Below are 18,154 nucleotides of genomic sequence, written 5' to 3'. Positions count from 1 at the left end.
TAAAATGGTGACCCTACGGGACTTGGAATATATATTTTTTTCAAAATTTTTATTTTTCACCACTTAACCCCTTAAGGACCCTCAGCAAAAATAAGTACACCTTCTATGTAAAGTAAGATTTTAATCCATAGCACAACAAGACTGAATTTCATAGAATATTTTTTTTTTTAACCCAAAACATGAAAGCAAGGTTAATACTATACTATAACGATAATTACAAAATCTTCAGTTTTACTAAAATTAGTTGATGCAAAAATGATTAAATCCCCCATCAAAAACAATTACATCTAATATTTTATATGATTTTTTTAAGGACAGCACTAAGTCTTCTAGGCCTACAATGAACAAGTTGGTGTTGCAATATATGTTCTTCCATTCAAGAACAATGACCTATTTTAGAGGCTGGATGGAGAGTGAGGCGCAACTTATCTTTTCAGAATTTCCCATTGGTGTTCAGATCAGGATACACTTGGCCACTGAATCACATTCACCCTGCTCTGCAGAAATGCAATAGTGGTCATGGATGTGTGTTTTGGATCATTATCATGTTGGTAAAGTGCACGTAGTGATCTGGGAGTGATCATTTCCTGCTAATTAAAACTCATTGTTTTGAAACAACACCACATATTCTAATAAGTGACACATCACTGAAATCAGTGTCTTAGCCCCTACGTCATGATGCCCTCAGATTAAATAGCGAAAACCTGCTGACAGATTCCCTTTAAAAGCATAAGACAATAGAAAATATCCTAAAGAAAGATGGACATATTAACTGCCTCCAAGTTTATGTAAGCGATTCTAAGAACTAAAATAAAATCTTGTTAATGTAAGTACGTCAGCCCACGCTCCAAGGTAAGTGGTGACACGACACACAGGTATCCTGACCTTCATTCACATGTCCGTGTTGAATCCATTTTTCTTTCACAAATACAGCATGTACACATTATAGTCTAGGGTGCTATTCACGTATCCGTGTTTTTTTCCGGTATCACAGATGAAAAGTGACAATACAAGTCTGTGTCTATGAAAAGTAAGCACAGCACGCCGATAACATCGGTGTGCAATGTGTATTCAATATTGAAAAGGATAGGAGAAGCCGTGTAATTTAGCCATACGTCAAAAAAACGAAATGAAAGAGCCAGGGCTGTGGAGTCTGAGTTGGTGACCATTTTGTTGGAGTCGGTATAAAATGGACAGACTCAGACTCCTAAAATATATAATAAATTGGGTACAGTAGTACAATGCAGGATGTGCTGTAAATGTTTTCAGAAGAATTTTGTAAAGTTCTCAAATGTCCTATAAATGTCTGTTCTGTTCCTGATCTAAGCATCGATAATGGAAAAACAAATGGGTTGATTCTGCGCTGCTGTAGGAAGAAGAATGACGGATTCCAATCTAATTGTAAATGTTTTAATCATCAACGCGTTTCAAAACATATAGCTTCTTCATCAGGACAGCCACGTGGCAGAATCAACCCATTTGTTTCTCCATTATCGATGCTTTTATCTCCTCATGAGTCAGCAGCAGCCTTAACCCCTTTAAAGCCCATGACGTATTAATACGTGTCTGTGCCCTGGGCTTTAAGAGCCTGACCCGTATTAATACGTCATGGCGATCGCGCGCACACAGGCTGTGCGGGCGCGATCGCCGCCGGATGTCAGCTGATTGTCACAGCTGACACCCGGTACTATGAGCAGGGAGCAGTCCCGCACCGCTCCCGGCAAATTAACCCCCGCAATGCTGCGATCAAAGTCGATCGCAGCATTGCGGTGGCTAAGGGGAGGTGATCGGAATACTTCCGGCCTGCAGCACTGTCTGCCGCGGCTTACCGGATGTGGCCATGACGACCCGACCTGCAATTCCGCTGCAGAAACGCTTAAAAAACGCTTGGTAGAAGGTCTGCCATGTTCCCCAATGATAATCCGCATGTGCTGTGCACATGCTGCCGAAATTTCTGCTGCGGATTATCATTGCAGAAAAATACACAGCACTACCAATCATTTTGCGGAAGCGCGGCGTTTTCGCCGCCATTGACTTGCATTGGAACCCATGGAATCCGCATCACTGCATCTGTACATGCGGATCCCATGTGTTTCAATGTGCGGATGGTACCCGGGTTTGGAGAAGAGGAGACTCTCCTCCAGACCCGGCTACCATAGTACCTGTAAAAAAAAGAATAAAATAAAAAATATACATTATACTTACCTTCTGATGGCCCCCGGTGTCCTTGTCTCGGCTTGCCGGCAGCTCGCGGTGGACTCAAGGACCAAGCCAAGACGCATCGGATAAAGACACCGGGGGCCATCAAAAGGTAAGTATAATATATATTTTTTATTTTTTACCATTCTTTCGCTCACACTATATAAATCCATGCCGGTTGCATGGATTTATATAGTGTGACCAAGTTGACAGGAAAGTGCTGCTAAAATCGCTTGGAAAGCGCTTGTCAACCCGCATTTGGAAATGCATGTGAAGAGCTTCACTTCTGCTTGTCCCTGGCAGGAAAACGCATGTACAATCCACATATACAATCCGCATGCGTTTTTTCTGCCAGGGAGATGCAGAAACGTTCAGGAAAAAATCCGGAGCATTTCTGCCTCGTGGGCACATAGCCTAATCCTCCTGCTTTCCTTCCAGGCTGAGGTTCCCTACCCCTGCCTTAAAGGGGGTAAGAAATAATAGCAGAAAAACAAGAGGAAGACTATCAAAGCAGGAGCTATCCTGTGATGGTGTTTCTAGAAATCTGTACGAATGTGCAAAGAAGTTAATACAGTGATTCCACATGAACACACAAGAACAGGGTCAAAAATATTTCCATCATTAACTCTTGTAGCTTCAGATACTTCCAGAACATTAATAACCTGCCCTGAACACAGTGACGTACCCCTAATAGCAGCAGATCACGCAGCCGCTACGAGGCCTGTGTGTTGGGATTACCCCTGCCCGGTCTTACACTTTCAGCTGTATCTGCATCCTTGAAGTAGCTACAATTTAAAGCAATGATGGAACAGAGAGCTGTCAATTCCCTCCTCCATCATTCTGTGTCTCAGCATGATGATGTCCCTGCATCATGCCCGCTGTGCAAAGCTTCAGACCACATGCTGCAGAGACAGGAGCATCAGGGGAATGGGGAGAGGGGAGTGCTTGTGTTTTGTTTGTTTTTTTATATATCAATGAGTACATGGTGGGGGCCATTATAGTGTTTGGAAGGCTAGTGGGTGACATTGGAGGGAGTACTGTGTTGGGGCCATCATACTATGTTCGGGTCACTGAGGGAATAACATACTTTGGAGGTGGTGGGTACTGTGGTATCATCATACTGTGCTTGTGGAGGAATTTACTGTGGGGGTATCATACTGTTATTGGGGGACACTTGTTGGCTTTATATTTTATGAAAGGAGTACCTTAGTGTGTGGGAACATTAAAGGGTTTACTTTGTAAGGGCTGCAAAGTTGTGGAATATGCTCTGTTCTGTGACCCCCACCGAATATTAATTTGTGGGGGGGTTTTAGTTTGTTTTTTTAGTTTGGGGCCCCAATTAGAATTTCTGCTATGGGGCCCAATGATTTCTATGTACGCCCGATTGGAAATGTTTCAGGGCTAGGAAGCCTCTGTGTAGACGCTCCTTCATGTTTTTGCCTTTCACTGAGCCTCCCCAGATCTGGCTGAGGCCTAACTGGATATGCTTCTATACTGCCTGCACAACCCAAAAATAGGACTTAATGCCACAGTGATAAATACCCAATCATGGCTGTATAGGGTGGGCAACAACTCCATTATGGGTTGTTTGGTCAGTCTTTTAAAGCCTTTGGGCTAGTTTTAATTGTTTTTAATCGTTAGGCTTGTTAGAATTTTCATTAAACTATTTGCTATTTTAGGAGATCCCTGATTTTTGCATACTTCTTTTTTCTTTGTTGTCACAGTTAATTATTTGCTACAAAAAAAAAGAAAGCATTGTCCTATTATCATTATTTATTATAGCACCATTTATTCCATGGCATTTTACATATGAAAAGGGGATATTCATAATAAAAACAATTACAATAATCTTAGACAATAGAAGTCAGCGACTGGTAGAGGAGGAGCGAGGACCCTGCCCTCGAGGGCTCACAATCTACAAGGGATGGGTGAGGATATGGTAGGTGAGGTCCTATGGTGGGAAAACTGCTGCAAAGTTTAGGCTCAGTTTCTGCAGCTGACAAGTGATCCTCACATGGAACATATTACCAGTAACCAAGTATAGCGTGAGGATAAGGGGGCCTCAATGTTGACAGCCTGGAGACCCCGAGCACTTCATGTGCCAAATGCTTAGCTAATATTGTATCAGATAGTGGCAGAAAAGACAGTAAGATTCAAGGAAGAGCGCTGAGAATATCGACACCCCAGGTGATGGGGTATAACGGCATAATATACATAGGCATTATATACTTTACACCTTCCAATATGTCAGAGGGCCCAGAGTCTCCAGACACGGACCCATTTCACTTTGCCATGGTTACTCATTCATTTGAATAGAATTGTGTGTGATTGGGATGTCCTCATTAATGGATTAGTGAGTAGTTTTATAACCCTCATAAGGTTGGCATGGCCAATAATGTTACTTACTGCCCTGGTGCTTAAAGGGGTTGTCCCAATATCGACACGTATCAGCTATGCATGGTGCCGGTAATAACTAGAACGAAGGTAATTGGCCTGCACTCACATTTATGAGGAGTTGCTGGTAGAGTGGGATATTGTCCCAAGTGTCGGTAATAAGTGGTACTGGTTGTTGGGGTCCCACCAATGTAGCTTCCATCAATCACAAGAACAGTGATCTCGTATCTCATGTTTGAGAGGAGCGGTGGTGAAGGAGGTGGGGTACTACTACATTCAAAGTCTATAGGACTGGTGGAGATCAGCGAGTGCTCAGTCAATATGATCAATTCTAAAAGAATGAGAACTTGTCCGCTGACTGGAGAAGCCAGGCCTGCTTCAGATCAGAAAATACATGCGTATATATAGAATTATTATATAATATTCAGCCCAGTTATGTCTAATGAATAGTCCTTTACTTCCAGCCTTTTCCTATAACTATATGAGGATGCCCTTTGAAATCTTCCTTACCTCTTGACGTTTGACCAATTTCTCTCTTTTGCCCCCTGTTGTTGACGCTGCAGCACTACACTGAAAACCGCACGTGTGGAAATATCCACGTGTAACATAAACCATTAATTATTTTAATGAATTTACGATGAATGATTCATACTTGCAGGAATGATCAGATTGCTTCTGGAAACTGTGTTTCCTCCTCTAGGTCCTTATTAAGTTACTGTGTTTTTACGTATGTATTCTGTCTGTGCTTTTCATGTATATAACATGTACCCATTATAGTCTAATGGGCTGTTCACATGTCTGTACATGTCACATGTCTATTTTTGATCCAAGAAAAGGATCAAAATTACCCATAAAAGTCTCTAGGTCTATAAAAATCACTGACAGCACACATTGTCATCCGTGTGCTGCCCATGATTAGCACTGAGATGAATAGTTGCTTTGCAACTTATTTTTTTCATAGGAGAAAATCACTAATGAAACACTGCTAGTAAAAACTGACACTAAGACCAAACTCTGATGAATGACGGATACAAAAAGAGATCAGTACCGAACCGGCACCTTAGAGGACTGTTAGGGCTCGCTCACATGATTGCATAACTGGAACGACAGTTATCTGATGTTTTATCGGACAGCACTCGGACCAATGATTTACTATGGGCCAGTGCAGATCTGTTTTTTTTTTCTAGAGACCGAATCTGTGTCATGCTGCTAGTGGCTCCACATATTGGATGACCCGCACCCATTTAAGTCTATGGATGCGTGTAAAACTTCAAACTGCACACGGATGTCATCTGGATGCAGGCCAATTTACATGGACACAGACAATGGAGAAAATTGAGAAATTAAGTTATCTGTTTTCTCTGTACTTGTGATACAATTCTCTCATCGGATAAGAGTTTTATCAGAGTCTTATTACCATAATCGATCAGATTGCAGTTATGGCGCTGGTCTCTGCACGCTGGGTATTCTAACATCGCACACTGACAGTGCACTCTGCTGCTGGCCCATTACTGTTGATCTGAGCCTGCAAGAGAGGGCGCGCTGTCATTGCGCTCATCGCACAGCACGCAGGGACTAGTCCAGTCCTTGAAACAAATGTCACCGATAACGCTTTGTTTCAGGGAGGAGGCAGAGGCTGGAGCAGTATATTAGAAAATTGTTTAGATTATGGCATTAAATAGATAGAGATTTAGGATGAAAATTACCTTGTATATCAGGTCACCCCTTTAAGCTACAATTCTGTGGTAACTCTATGTGACTGCAGACTTGTGAATCCTCACAGCATGCAGGAGTATGCTCCAGGAGAAGTGGACATGTGTCTGCAAGTATGTGATTTGCTGGATTTTGTTTATTCTGCGTCCGAAATTTTTGAACAAAAAGTGATCAAAAAACACCCCAAAATGGTACCAATGAAAACTTCAACTCATCTCACAAAAAAAATCAAGACCTCATACAGTTCGGTCGGCTAAAAATGTAAAAAGTTATAGCTCTCAAAACATGGTGGCAAAAAAAAAAATATTTATAAACAAGCATTTTTAGAGTGTAATATTAGCAATTGTGAGGCGGTGAGGGGGATCATATATGAGGCTCGTTACGTGCCCCCCTGGATGTGCATAGAAACGTAGTGAACCCGCTGGAGAGCATTGTGATTACAGCCACAGCTGTGGTTACAATGCTAAATAAAAGAGAGTGTGGGCTTGGTCAAGCTATTTAAACAAGTCAGATTTCGGAAAACCTGACATGGGCTTTTATTTTAGAGAGATCTGTAGGAAGGTAGAGGGACGGATCCCTCCATTTCGAGTCTTGGGAGTGCCCCATGTCCGATTCCCATTTAAACTCTCAGTTAAGGTTTGGATGTGTCAGTATTTGGTTTTGGAATCAACAGAACAGGAGGCCTGTGTATGCCAGGTCTGTGTGAGACTGAACACAGACCAGAGCCAGAGAAAGCAAAGCCCTTGCCGCACCCACGAGTTACACGGTAGTGCAGTCGCCCACGGCAAAGGATTGATACGGACTGTTACAGACGATCCGGCTGCGAACCGGAGGATAACTTTCGTACATTGCAAAAATAAAGACATTTGAGTTGAGCTATTTTGGGTCACTGCCTCATTACCCCACTGTCGTGAAAGCCGCTGCCTTACACAATACATAAAAAAATATTTAGATTTGAGAGTCCTCAGTGGTTGATACCTTTTAATGGCTAACTGAAAGATGGTAACAAATTGCAAGCTTTCGAGACTACTCAGGCCTCTTCATCAGGCATAGTATAACAAAATCTGAAGAGTCACATATTTATACACAATAGGACACAGAAATAATGCAATAAATGAGACAGGTGACGTAAAGCAGAGCTATTATTTCTGTGTCCTATTGTGTATAAATATGTGACTCTTCAGATTTTGTGTTATTCTATGCCTGATGAAGAGACCTGAGTAGTCTCAAAAGCTTGCAATTTGTTACCATCTTTTGAGTTAGCCATTAAAAGATATCAACCACTGAGGACTCGCAAATCTAAATATTTTTCTATCTACTGGCTAACACGGTACAAGAATATATATTTTCCCTATAACAATACATAAAAAAATTCTATGCGTCTTGTATCTCTGTAATTGTACTGACCCAACGAATAAAGCCTTCTTATCATTAATACCGCACGGTGAACGGCATAGAAAAATAATGCTTGAACTGCTGTTGACAATAAGGGTCAGTTCGCATTTATCCCTGCGCGCTACACTGGGCACTTACCGTACATCAGGGTTTCTGTGTAAATACCCAAAATACGTGATTCAGACCAAACCCCCGATGGAACCACTCACACCTTGGGCTCTGTCTGGTCTCTGTTCCGTAGGTGTCCGTCATTTCAGCGCACAAAAAGTGTGGTTGACCATAGTTGTGTACATGCCTAAAATGACGGAACAGACACCAAACCGAGTCCAAAGTGACTCCATCTGCCTCATTATTGTGAGTGCTTATGTCTGAGGTTTCGGTTGAAATTTAGACAGAAATCCGATGTAAGTGCTCTGCTTAGAGCACAGGATAAATGGGATCCCAGCCTTACACTGAAGGTGATCAAAAATTATCAACCCCAAAATGTTACTATGAAAGACTTTAACATATTCATCAAATAACAAGCCCCCACTCAGGTACGTCATCTGTTAATGGAAATGTTGAGTATTTGTAGCAGATTTTTCTACAGTGTATTGGCATGAAAAACAGTGCGTAAAATCACACGACCGTATAACTCAGACAATTGCTATATAAGGAGGTGAACATGTTGCCCCCGTTCACCCTTGAAGACATATGGGTTGCTATAATGTGTATTGTAACATGTGTTATTAGTGACGGTTTTGTAGTTTGCCTGACAGTAGGCAGAGTTAGTGTTAATGATTGGGACTAGCCCAGAGTGGGAGGGGATAAAGTGAAGGCATAGAGACAGGTTCCTGTCAGGAAGTTAGATAGTGTGCAGCCTGCAGCAGAAGCAGACCTATGGTAAGAAAGTAGAGTCGGATGTCATGGGTGTCCCTGGAGTGCGTGGAGACCAAGGGAACGGATAGCAAGATCCAGGAAAGAGGCAAGAGAAAGTGACAGAAGGTGTGAGTGGTTCCCCAGAGATGGGACCTGGGACAGGAAACCTAGCAATGCAATACCGAGCTTGCAATGCAGGAGGTAACGGGACAGATCAGAGCATGGAATGTGTGACGAAGAGAGTGCCCCTGGTGTTGGTCAGCAGAGAAGCTGAGTAAGGCCACGGCCCCACCATCAGTATTTGGACAGTATTCGGTCAGTATTTTTTCTCAGGAGTGGGAGCCAAAACCAGGAGTGGGTGATAACTGCAGAATTGGTGACTTGTTTCTATTATACCTTTTCTCTGATTGTTCCTCACCTGGTTTTGGCTCCCACTCCTGAGAAAAAATACTGACCGAATACTGTCCAAATACTGATAGTGGGGCCGTGGCCTAACTGCCATAGTTGTCAAGTACTGTAGCTCCCCTAAGGCAAAAAGGATGCAGGACTGTGGGTTGAAGTACAGGACTCTCACTTACTGACTATAGTACTGTTGTTGGGGACGAAGGAAGTTCCTGAGTGCCGTGCTGGGAGGTGGTGAAGACAGAGGACTAAATAAGGAAGGATAGAGAAAATGTGTATGAAGATGTTTCATGTAAGAGAAACGTTCATGAAGTTATGCACCCGCTATCTGTTGTATATACTTCCTTCATTGAACTTTTCAACATCTGGTCCTGGCCAGCCGAAGTCACCGACATCATGCAGCTTGCAAGGGCGTAGCGCCCCAGTAGACAAAGTCCAGGACCCCAATTTTCATGCAGCAGGCCGGGGCACAGAAAATGAGTATCTCATCCATGGCTCCCGCCCCGCGCCATGTTACAGCTATCCAATGTTTTATTGGCCCAATGTTATACTTTGGGGCAGTGCAGACCTGCGATTTTTCTCTCATGTCGATTTTTCTCTCATCAGAAAACAATTGCAGCGTGCACCCATACAAGTCTAAAACATCGGACTGCACTCGGATGTCATCTGAGTGCAGTCTGATTTTTGTGGACTCAGACAATGGAGAAATGAAGTTCTTCATCTTCTCTGCACCTGTGCTGCGATTCTCTCACGCAAAAGAATCGGATCACACTAAGTTGATGCTCTGATCAAACTATAACAGAGTGTGAGCCGAGTGTCATTAGCATAATCTGCCAGATTCTCTCATATTATAGAATCTATGGCCATCTGACTGCAGCCATAAGAGGAGAAACTGTCAGTAGAAATTATCTGAGAGCGAGTGCGGACATAACCATTGGGGCAACCTGTGCAGCCGCAGGGGCCCTCTTCTGTGTCCGCTCCTGAGCAAGGGGAATGTATTCTTAACCCCTTCATCGCCTTGGGTTCTTGCGTATTCATTTTTTGCTCCCCTTCTTCCCAGAGCCATAACTTTTTTATTTTTTCGGCAATATGGCCGTTTAAGGGATTGTTTTTTGCCAAGTGTGGTGTAATTGCCAATGTTTTACCATGTTCACTAAATGCTAAAACTGACCTGCAATTATGATTCTCCAGGTCATTACAAATTCGCAGATACCAAACATGTATAGGTTCTTTTTTATTTAAGTAGTGAAATAAAATCCAAAGTTTATCCGAACAAAAAGGCGCCATTTTACGAGGCCCTTAGCGTCTCTATTTTTCGGGATCTGGGGCTGGGTGAAGGCTTATTTTTTGCGCTCCGAGCTGATGTTTTTATTGATAGCATTTTGGGGTAGATACGATGTTTTGATTGCCCATGATTGCAATGCTGCGGCAATATAAAAAACGTAATTCTGGCATTTTGTTTTTTTATCTCGTTAGATCAGCTGTCATGTGCCGCAAAAGGTGCGGGCTCATCACCGTTGCCCGCACCAAAAAGGGGGAGGCGACCTATGACGTACTTATATGTTCAAGGTCATAAAGTAGTTAAGGATGTTTTGGGGGCTGATACATCAAGACCCTCTGTCAGTATATTGTGGATTTTATTCTTGACATACATAGAGGTTATTTCTTTATAGTTACCAAGAATACAGGGAAAATACATATTTTTGTACCGTACTGTGTTAGCTAGTAGATAGAAAAACATTTAGATTTGAGAGTCTTCAGTGGTTGATACTTTTTAATGGCTAACTGAAAAGATGGTAACAAGTTGTAAGCTTTCGAGACTACTCAGGCCTCTTCATCAGGCATAGTATAACACAACATCTGAACAGTCACATATTTATACACAATAAGACACAAAAATAATGCAATAGATGAGACAGGTGACGTAAAGCAGAGCTATTACTATGAGAGCGAGATAAACAGTTCTGGCTGTAAATATTTTAGCAGTTCATAGATAAGGAGTGTGAAAGTTTTATTGTCCTCTGACTGAGGTCTGGTCCAGGGTTGTGATGACCCCAGCAGTTCTGAGGAGCACATTCCTTAGTCGATGTAGAATGACATAAATCCATGCGACACATTCATTCCTGCTCTGAAGGTGTCAAAGGTAACCATGAGTTTATATTCCCAAACTTTTCTGGCTCTCTGAGATTTGAAATTACCTTTTAATAACAATAATTTCATGTCCATGATGCTGTGATCAGGGAAACAAAAATGCTTGGCCACAGGTAAATCTATTTTTTTTTCTTTTATTGTGTGGCGATGATGATTCATCCTTGTCCTAAGTTTTTGCCCTGTCTCCCGTACATACAGACCCCCAGCTGGACATTTGGTACATATAATTAAGTACACTACATTAGATGTGATACAGCTGAAAGTACTTGTAGTCCTGATGTGAATTGGGGATCTTTATCTTGTCTGTGGTCATTATAAACGGACAGGTTTTACATTTTTTCTGGTGCCCCTGTGCTTTCCCTTCTATTATTGTTCTTCCACCAGTTGGAGTTACATTATCGCTATCTGGATATTTTAAAAAAATTCTAAATAAAAGAAATTTGTTTTTATTATTGGAGTCTGTGGAGCTGGATCATCGTCTTTCCTATTACTTGCAGGGAAAGGTACCTGTAGCTGGTGGAGATGACAGGGAGCTTCTGACAATGATTCTATTTACAGCCAGAACTGTTTATCTCTCTCCCATTGTAATAGTTCTGCTTTGCGTCCCTTGTCTCATCTATTACATTATTTCTGTGTCCTATTGTGTATAAATGTGTGACTCTTCAGATTTTGCATTATACTATGCCTGATGAAGAGACCTGAGTAGTCTCGAAAGCTTGCAACTTATCATCTTTTCAGTTAGCCATTAAAAGGTATCAACCACTGAGGACTCTCAAATCTAAATATTTAGTTACCAATAATGAAATTCTTCAACACGATCTGGCTGGGGAATAATCCCGGCTGAATAGATCTACCAGTGACGTGACGAGTTACACAATCCAGTCATGTGACCTGTACGGTCAGAGATGTTTCCTGTGTTCTCCACCCCTCTCATCAGAAAAAAACTAATTTAGGTCTGGAAGACGGTGACATCATTGTCTTGTGATCTCTCCTCCCACTCTATACAGGCTGCGGGAGGACATTTTTAATAAGGGACAAGTTCTGTGGACAATCAGTCGTCACTAGAAGCAGAATGATAAAGAGTAACCGTCATTTTTATTTCATTAATCAATAGTACACATCAAAATAAGCAACTTTGTAGTATATCTCATCAGACAAATTTGCTTCTTTCTCTTACTGGACTGATGTTTCACTCAACTCAATTCAGGGGTAAAAATCTTTATTATCTGTACACCGTGTTCCAAATTATTATGTAAATTGGATTCATGTATCATAAAGATGTAATTTCTTGTTTTTCTAATGAACTCATGGATGGTATTGTGCCTCCGGGTTGTTGGATCACTGAAATCAATCTCAAACACCTGTGATAATTAGTTTGCCAAGTGAGCCCAATTAAAGGAAACCTACTTATAAAGGAGATTCCACATTATTAAGGAGCCACTGGTTTCAAGCATAAGGGAAAGAAAAAGGATCTGCAGAAAAGCATCAAACAGTGCAATGCGTTGGACAAGGTATGACAACATTAGATATTTCACAAAACCTTAAGTGTGACCATTGTACTATGAAGAGATTTGTGGCCGATACAGAGCACAGACGGGTTCATGCAGATAAAGGCATAATGAGGAAGGTTTATGCCAGACAAATTCATCAGAGTAAGAGAGAAGCTGCTAAAATGCCATTACAAAGTGGCAAACAGGTATTTGAAGCTGCTGATGCCTCTGGAGTCAATGAACCTCAAAGTGTAGGATCCTCCAAAGGCTTGTAGTTGTGCATAAACCTACTATTTGGCCACCCCTAAACAGAGCTCACAATCAGAAATGGTTGCAGTGGCCACAGATATACATGAAGACTCATGTTAAAACAGTCTTGTTTACTGATTAGTGCCGTGCAACACTGGAAGGTCCAGATGGTTGGAGTAGTGCATAGTTGGTGGATGGCCACCATGTCCCAACAAGACTGCCACATCATCAAAGAGGTGGCGGAGTCATGTTTTGGGCTGGAATCAAGGGGAGATAGCTGGTAGGCCTCTTTAGAGTCCCTGAAGGTGTGAGGCCATTCACATCAAAACAGCAGATCTGGGAGGATTTTCTGCAGGGCTGTGGAGTCAGAGTCGTGGCGCCGGTGTCCATTTTGGTGGAGTTGGTATAAAATGGACCAACTCAGACTCCTAAAATATATAATAAATTGGGTACAGTAGTTCAATGCAGTTTGTGGAGAACATTTTTTCATAAGAATTTGGGAAAGTTCTGAAATGTCCTATAAATGTCTGTCCTATTCCTGATCTAAGGGTCTAGACTTTTTAGCTGAGATGAATCTGTGCTACAGTAAATTTATCACTTAACCATGAGCCATGTATGAGGGAGTCGGCGTCGTGGAAATTGAGGAGTCGGAGGTTTGGCTTACCGACTCCACAGCCCTGATTTTCTGACATCCTGCAAAGAAATTCAAGCAGAAACTATCCAAAAACCCACAAGTTCATTGGATGCAAGAATTGTGAAGATGATATCAAAGAAGCAAATATGTTAACATGTAACTTGTCCTGTCAGATGTTATTGATTGAAAAAGCTTTTTCTTTCAGTAAATGCTGCAAATTCAACAAATGATCATTTCCAGTTCTTTACAAGCTATAAAATGTTTGGAAACTGTTGAGCATAGTGATTGGGAATCGTGCAGTGTGAGGGGTTTTTTAGTTTTGAAAGACTCCTGTTCTCTTGGGAGGCTTCTCCAATATTATGTGATTCATGCTCTGACGGTGGATGATGTGAACATTATACCGACGCGTTTGCTTCAACCATTTATGAAAATGAGAGAAAAATAGCATGTGCGTAATAATGTGGAACGTGGTGTAGTCAGTGCAGTTTCCCATTACTGAGCTAGGAGATGGCAGTTGGTGCTTATGAGATTCTATGTAGAGGAGATGGAGGCCGACACGGACATTCTGCTGCCAGATCTCCTGAGACAAGTTAGTTCTATTGTTCCGTGTTAGTTCCATGTATAGGGCGAGACGACAGTGAGCGGGGGCGCCATGCTTTTATAGGGTGCCCACCTCCGCAGTCAGGCAGGGGTATCTATAGGGCGCATTAGGGATAGTGTCCTCCTTTCCCTCCTACTCTCTGCCCTATACCGAGTAGTGGATGCTGTTACCCTTAGGGCCACTTGTCAATTTTTTAGTCTGGGATGAATTTGTAGTGCTATTATAATGATCTTTTATTTTGAGGGGTCGTTCATGTTAGACACCGTTATATCCTCCGTTCTACTGTCACTTTGTTCGTTGCTATTGGCACCTGCTCATTCTTCTCTACCCGTCGGCCCGCACAGCACTAGGCAATGGCAAGAGTCACGTGGGAATTAACCTCTGCCCTTTAGTAAAATGGCCGCTGCGCCGTCAGCCACGCCCAGCAACGCTGACCTCACACAGAAGGTATTTGAAAACAATGCCGAACAGGGGCGGGGCTCGTGCTGACGTCAGCGGAGCAGTATAAAAGGCGCTGCAGCCGGTTTCCTGAGTACGTGTTACACAAGCTCCTCTGACAGCCGCACTCAGCGCTTCGTTCTCACCGAGGAAATCTCATCTTATCGTATGTCCGCTATCCAGAACCTCCAATCCTTCGGTGAGTGGCCGCCTCTAATACGGATGTGTTTATGCTGTGGATTGTTTTGTAATTAACAATGAATATCGTCTCCAATACGATCGGGCGATATTGGCGTCCCGATGCGATTGTTCCCTACGACCTACAATGACTGGCAGGTGTCTTAACTCGCCCGATGTCAGCGGAGCGGCGGAAGGTCGTGTGGTCTTGTAGGCGGTGTTCTTACTGCCCCCTGGTGTTCGGGCCGCTGCTGGGTTCCGGCCTCTTCTCTATCGTTATATGAATAGAACGACTCCGCCAGTGTCTTCACGGTATTATCGGGCTGTAAGGCGGCGACAAGATGGCGGCCATGGCTGCCGTCTCTCCGGCTGTGTCGCAGCTCCTTTCTCTGAGCAGTGACGTCACGGGGTGTGGCCTCACTGGTTACCTAAATGAGCCCCGCCCTTTCCTTTGTTTCACTGTTTGCTGAATTCAAATTTAAAGGGGACTTGGCCGAGTCCTGAACTATTTTATCATGGCCTCTAATTGCTCCATACATACCAGGCACAGCGTACAGTCCTCCTGTGTAATACACAGCAAGGCTGGAACTGGTGGAGGGCAAAGCATCCAGGATGTATTAACCCAATCGTGGTAGACATGTGCGAGTCAGATGACCTGTGATGTCATCATAGACATGTCTAGCAAAGGGGTCTTCTGACAATTTGTGACCTGTAGGATTAGATAATCCCAGATCCAGGGGAGACCCCAACACTACAATTCACTGTATGTACAGATCGCACTGACCCATTAGAGCAGATTAGTAGTGTTGGGTTTACAGATCTTAAAGGGGATGTTCACTATCCTGAACTCCATCCATATCGGATACTGTCTATTATAAAGAGAGAACCCGGCCTGCCTTCATTCCTTGGATCATTGATCTGAGCGATGAGGGCAGTTTGGTGTTAGGGGTTTGTCCACAACCCCTGTAACTAGCTGAAGTGATCAGTGGAAGCAACAATTGGGTTTAAATTTTTTTTTTTTTTTCTTTTTTGTGTAGACCCCTTTGCTGATGCAAGTAAGGGTAATGACTGGCTCCCTGCGGGCACAGAGGATTCCATCCATATAAGGATTCAGCAGAGAAACGGCAGGAAGACGCTCACTACCGTCCAGGGGATAGCTGATGATTACGACAAGAAGAAACTAGTGAAGGCCTTCAAGAAGGTGAGCGTGTGCTGGAGAGGGGTCCAGCATGGGAGACGTGGACCTGGCCAGTGTGGTGATGGCTGTTCTGTTCTCTTCTGCAGAAATTTGCTTGCAATGGTACCGTTGTCGAACATCCAGAATACGGAGAGGTGATCCAGCTTCAGGGAGACCAGCGGAAGAATGCCTGTCAGTTCCTTGTCGAGGTGAGCAAACGTGGGGAGGGGTGTATGCAAGGACTTAATAATTGGGCCCCCCCAATTCTCTGGCAGTAGATCTGAATGCTGCATCTTCAGAGCAGAAATGCTTCTCTATGGGAGGTCAGTACAACTCACTCTCTTCACTTGTCACTCCAGGACTCTCCTTTAGTCAATGGGGAGGGGGGTGATGTGAACCAGCGCTTGAAAATCAGAAGGTCATGGCTACTCTCAAAACCCATCTCCTGGAAATGGACAACAGGATGCTAATTCCAAGGGGTGGATAATTTATTTAGTTTGATTTGGGCTATTTTAAAAGGGGGTCTTCACTAAACACCCTGAGGTTGGTGGTGGTTTGACACCCAGACCTCCCACCAGTTTACCTCTCTGCTTACTCCCACCTCATCTGCTATACTTCTAAATATTCGGAAACATGGCCTTGATGTGTACATCTGTTTTCTTCTAGGTTGGCCTTGCTAAAGATGACCAACTGAAGGTCCATGGTTTTTAGTCTACGGCTGCAGTTAAGGACTTCCATTTGCAATGAATAAGATGTCCACACCTCTCCCTTGTCACAAGTTTAAGACCTCAGACTTGTGACTTTTCTCTTTCCATGGACTGTAATAAACTTGGGTAACTTGCACTGTCTCTGTGGGGCAGTCATATTTTGTATTTCTCTCTCCGGGTTTCCCTGTATCAGAACAATGTTTCGCCCAGTGTGTCAGTTTCTACCCCTCAGGGGTGTCATGGTGCTCCTGCATCACTGGGTCAGATCCACAAAATATGACTTCTATGCACATCAGAGCGGGGAGGTGAGATGAGCTACAGCATGGCACACAGGAATGGGTTATTCAGGTTTTGGCTCCTTCTGGGATCGTGAAGCCGGACAAGATGTCTGACTGCAGCTCGGTGTTGTCTGGAGTAGTCATCAGTGAAGTATGGAGGGTGATGGGTTAAACTAATGACAAGGGACCCTGTGTGGCTCCGCAGTGCAGGGGATGCGTTGCTGATTACTATTGTCGGCACTACATTGTAAAATGGCAGAAAAACAAGCAACAAGTCCTGTTTTGTTTTTTATTGTATCTAACTTATTTAAATAAACTTAGTAATAAAATACTTGGTGATTGATTACTGTAAAGTAATGATCCATCCTGTGCAATGGGTGTAAAAATGGCAGTGCACTTCGGTTACACCAGACATTGGGGGGTCCGACATATTGCCACATGGGTGCGATGGGATCTGTTTAAGTCGCAGCAGCTATTAACTCTATTGACAATTTAGCCTGAATTTCCTCTGGTTGGGTGTTCTGGCACCTGCCTCAATGTAGGACGTCTAACGTTACACAGTGGTTATAATAGAAGCTTGGGGAAGGGGCTGCTACCAAAATTGAGACTTGATCAGATTTCCCTTAGATGTGTCTACTACAGGGGCAAAGTAATGGTGACCAAGCCAATTTGGTGGGGGTTATATGGACAGGAGTTCGTCTGACAACCCCTTTCAATTACTAGACAAGTAGCATGGTACACAATTAAAGCTTGGAGGAACACTCGATCAAGTAATGCCTAATCTCCAGGTCATTCACCAGGCTTACTCGATTTATCCTTTCATTACTGGCCGGGCAAAGATACATGTTAGGGCTGTGGAGTCGGTAAGCCTAGCCTCAGACTCCACAGCCCGGCCTCACTACTGAGCGTGTACATAAAGTGCAGCACAGATTCATCTCAACTAAAAGCCAACATCCTTAGATCAGGAACAGAATAGACATTTATAGGACATTTCATAGCTTTCTCAAACACTTACAGCACATACTGCATTGTACTACTGTACCCAATTTATTATTGTAGGAGTCGGTCAGTCGTATACCGGCTCCACCAAAATGGACACAGACTCCCCAGCCCTCCATGATAGATTTATTGTAGACTGAAAAAATGTTTCATCTGGAGTGCATGGGTTTCCAGAGGCCCTGTATTTCTTAAACATCTGCCGTGTGTGAACATGACCTTCAAAATGTTGTGGCACCTTTATCGGGAGACAGGTGCCACTGGCTTTGCATCGGCTCAGTATCTGCGCTTACCT

At 43.2% G+C, this 18,154-nt stretch overlaps 1 protein-coding gene across 1 annotated transcript; it reads left to right on the top strand.

The window, feature by feature from the left end:
- Positions 1-14,564: 14,564 nt before the first annotated feature.
- On the top strand, positions 14,565-16,726 carry EIF1 (eukaryotic translation initiation factor 1). Its single transcript, XM_073683312.1, has 4 exons — positions 14,565-14,723; positions 15,739-15,902; positions 15,986-16,087; positions 16,545-16,726. The coding sequence occupies exons 1-4, from the start codon at positions 14,693-14,695 to the stop codon at positions 16,587-16,589; spliced, it is 342 nt and encodes a 113-aa protein (XP_073539413.1). The 5' UTR covers positions 14,565-14,692; the 3' UTR covers positions 16,590-16,726.
- Positions 16,727-18,154: the final 1,428 nt, after the last annotated feature.

Source organism: Phyllobates terribilis, unplaced genomic scaffold, assembly GCF_046119375.1.
Source record: "Phyllobates terribilis strain yellow unplaced genomic scaffold, ASM4611937v1 Scaffold_5__5_contigs__length_657084704, whole genome shotgun sequence".
Classification (NCBI taxonomy): Eukaryota; Metazoa; Chordata; class Amphibia; order Anura; family Dendrobatidae; genus Phyllobates; species Phyllobates terribilis.
The sequence above is the reverse complement of the archived record's forward strand: the minus strand, read 5'-3'. Positions and strand labels throughout refer to the sequence as shown.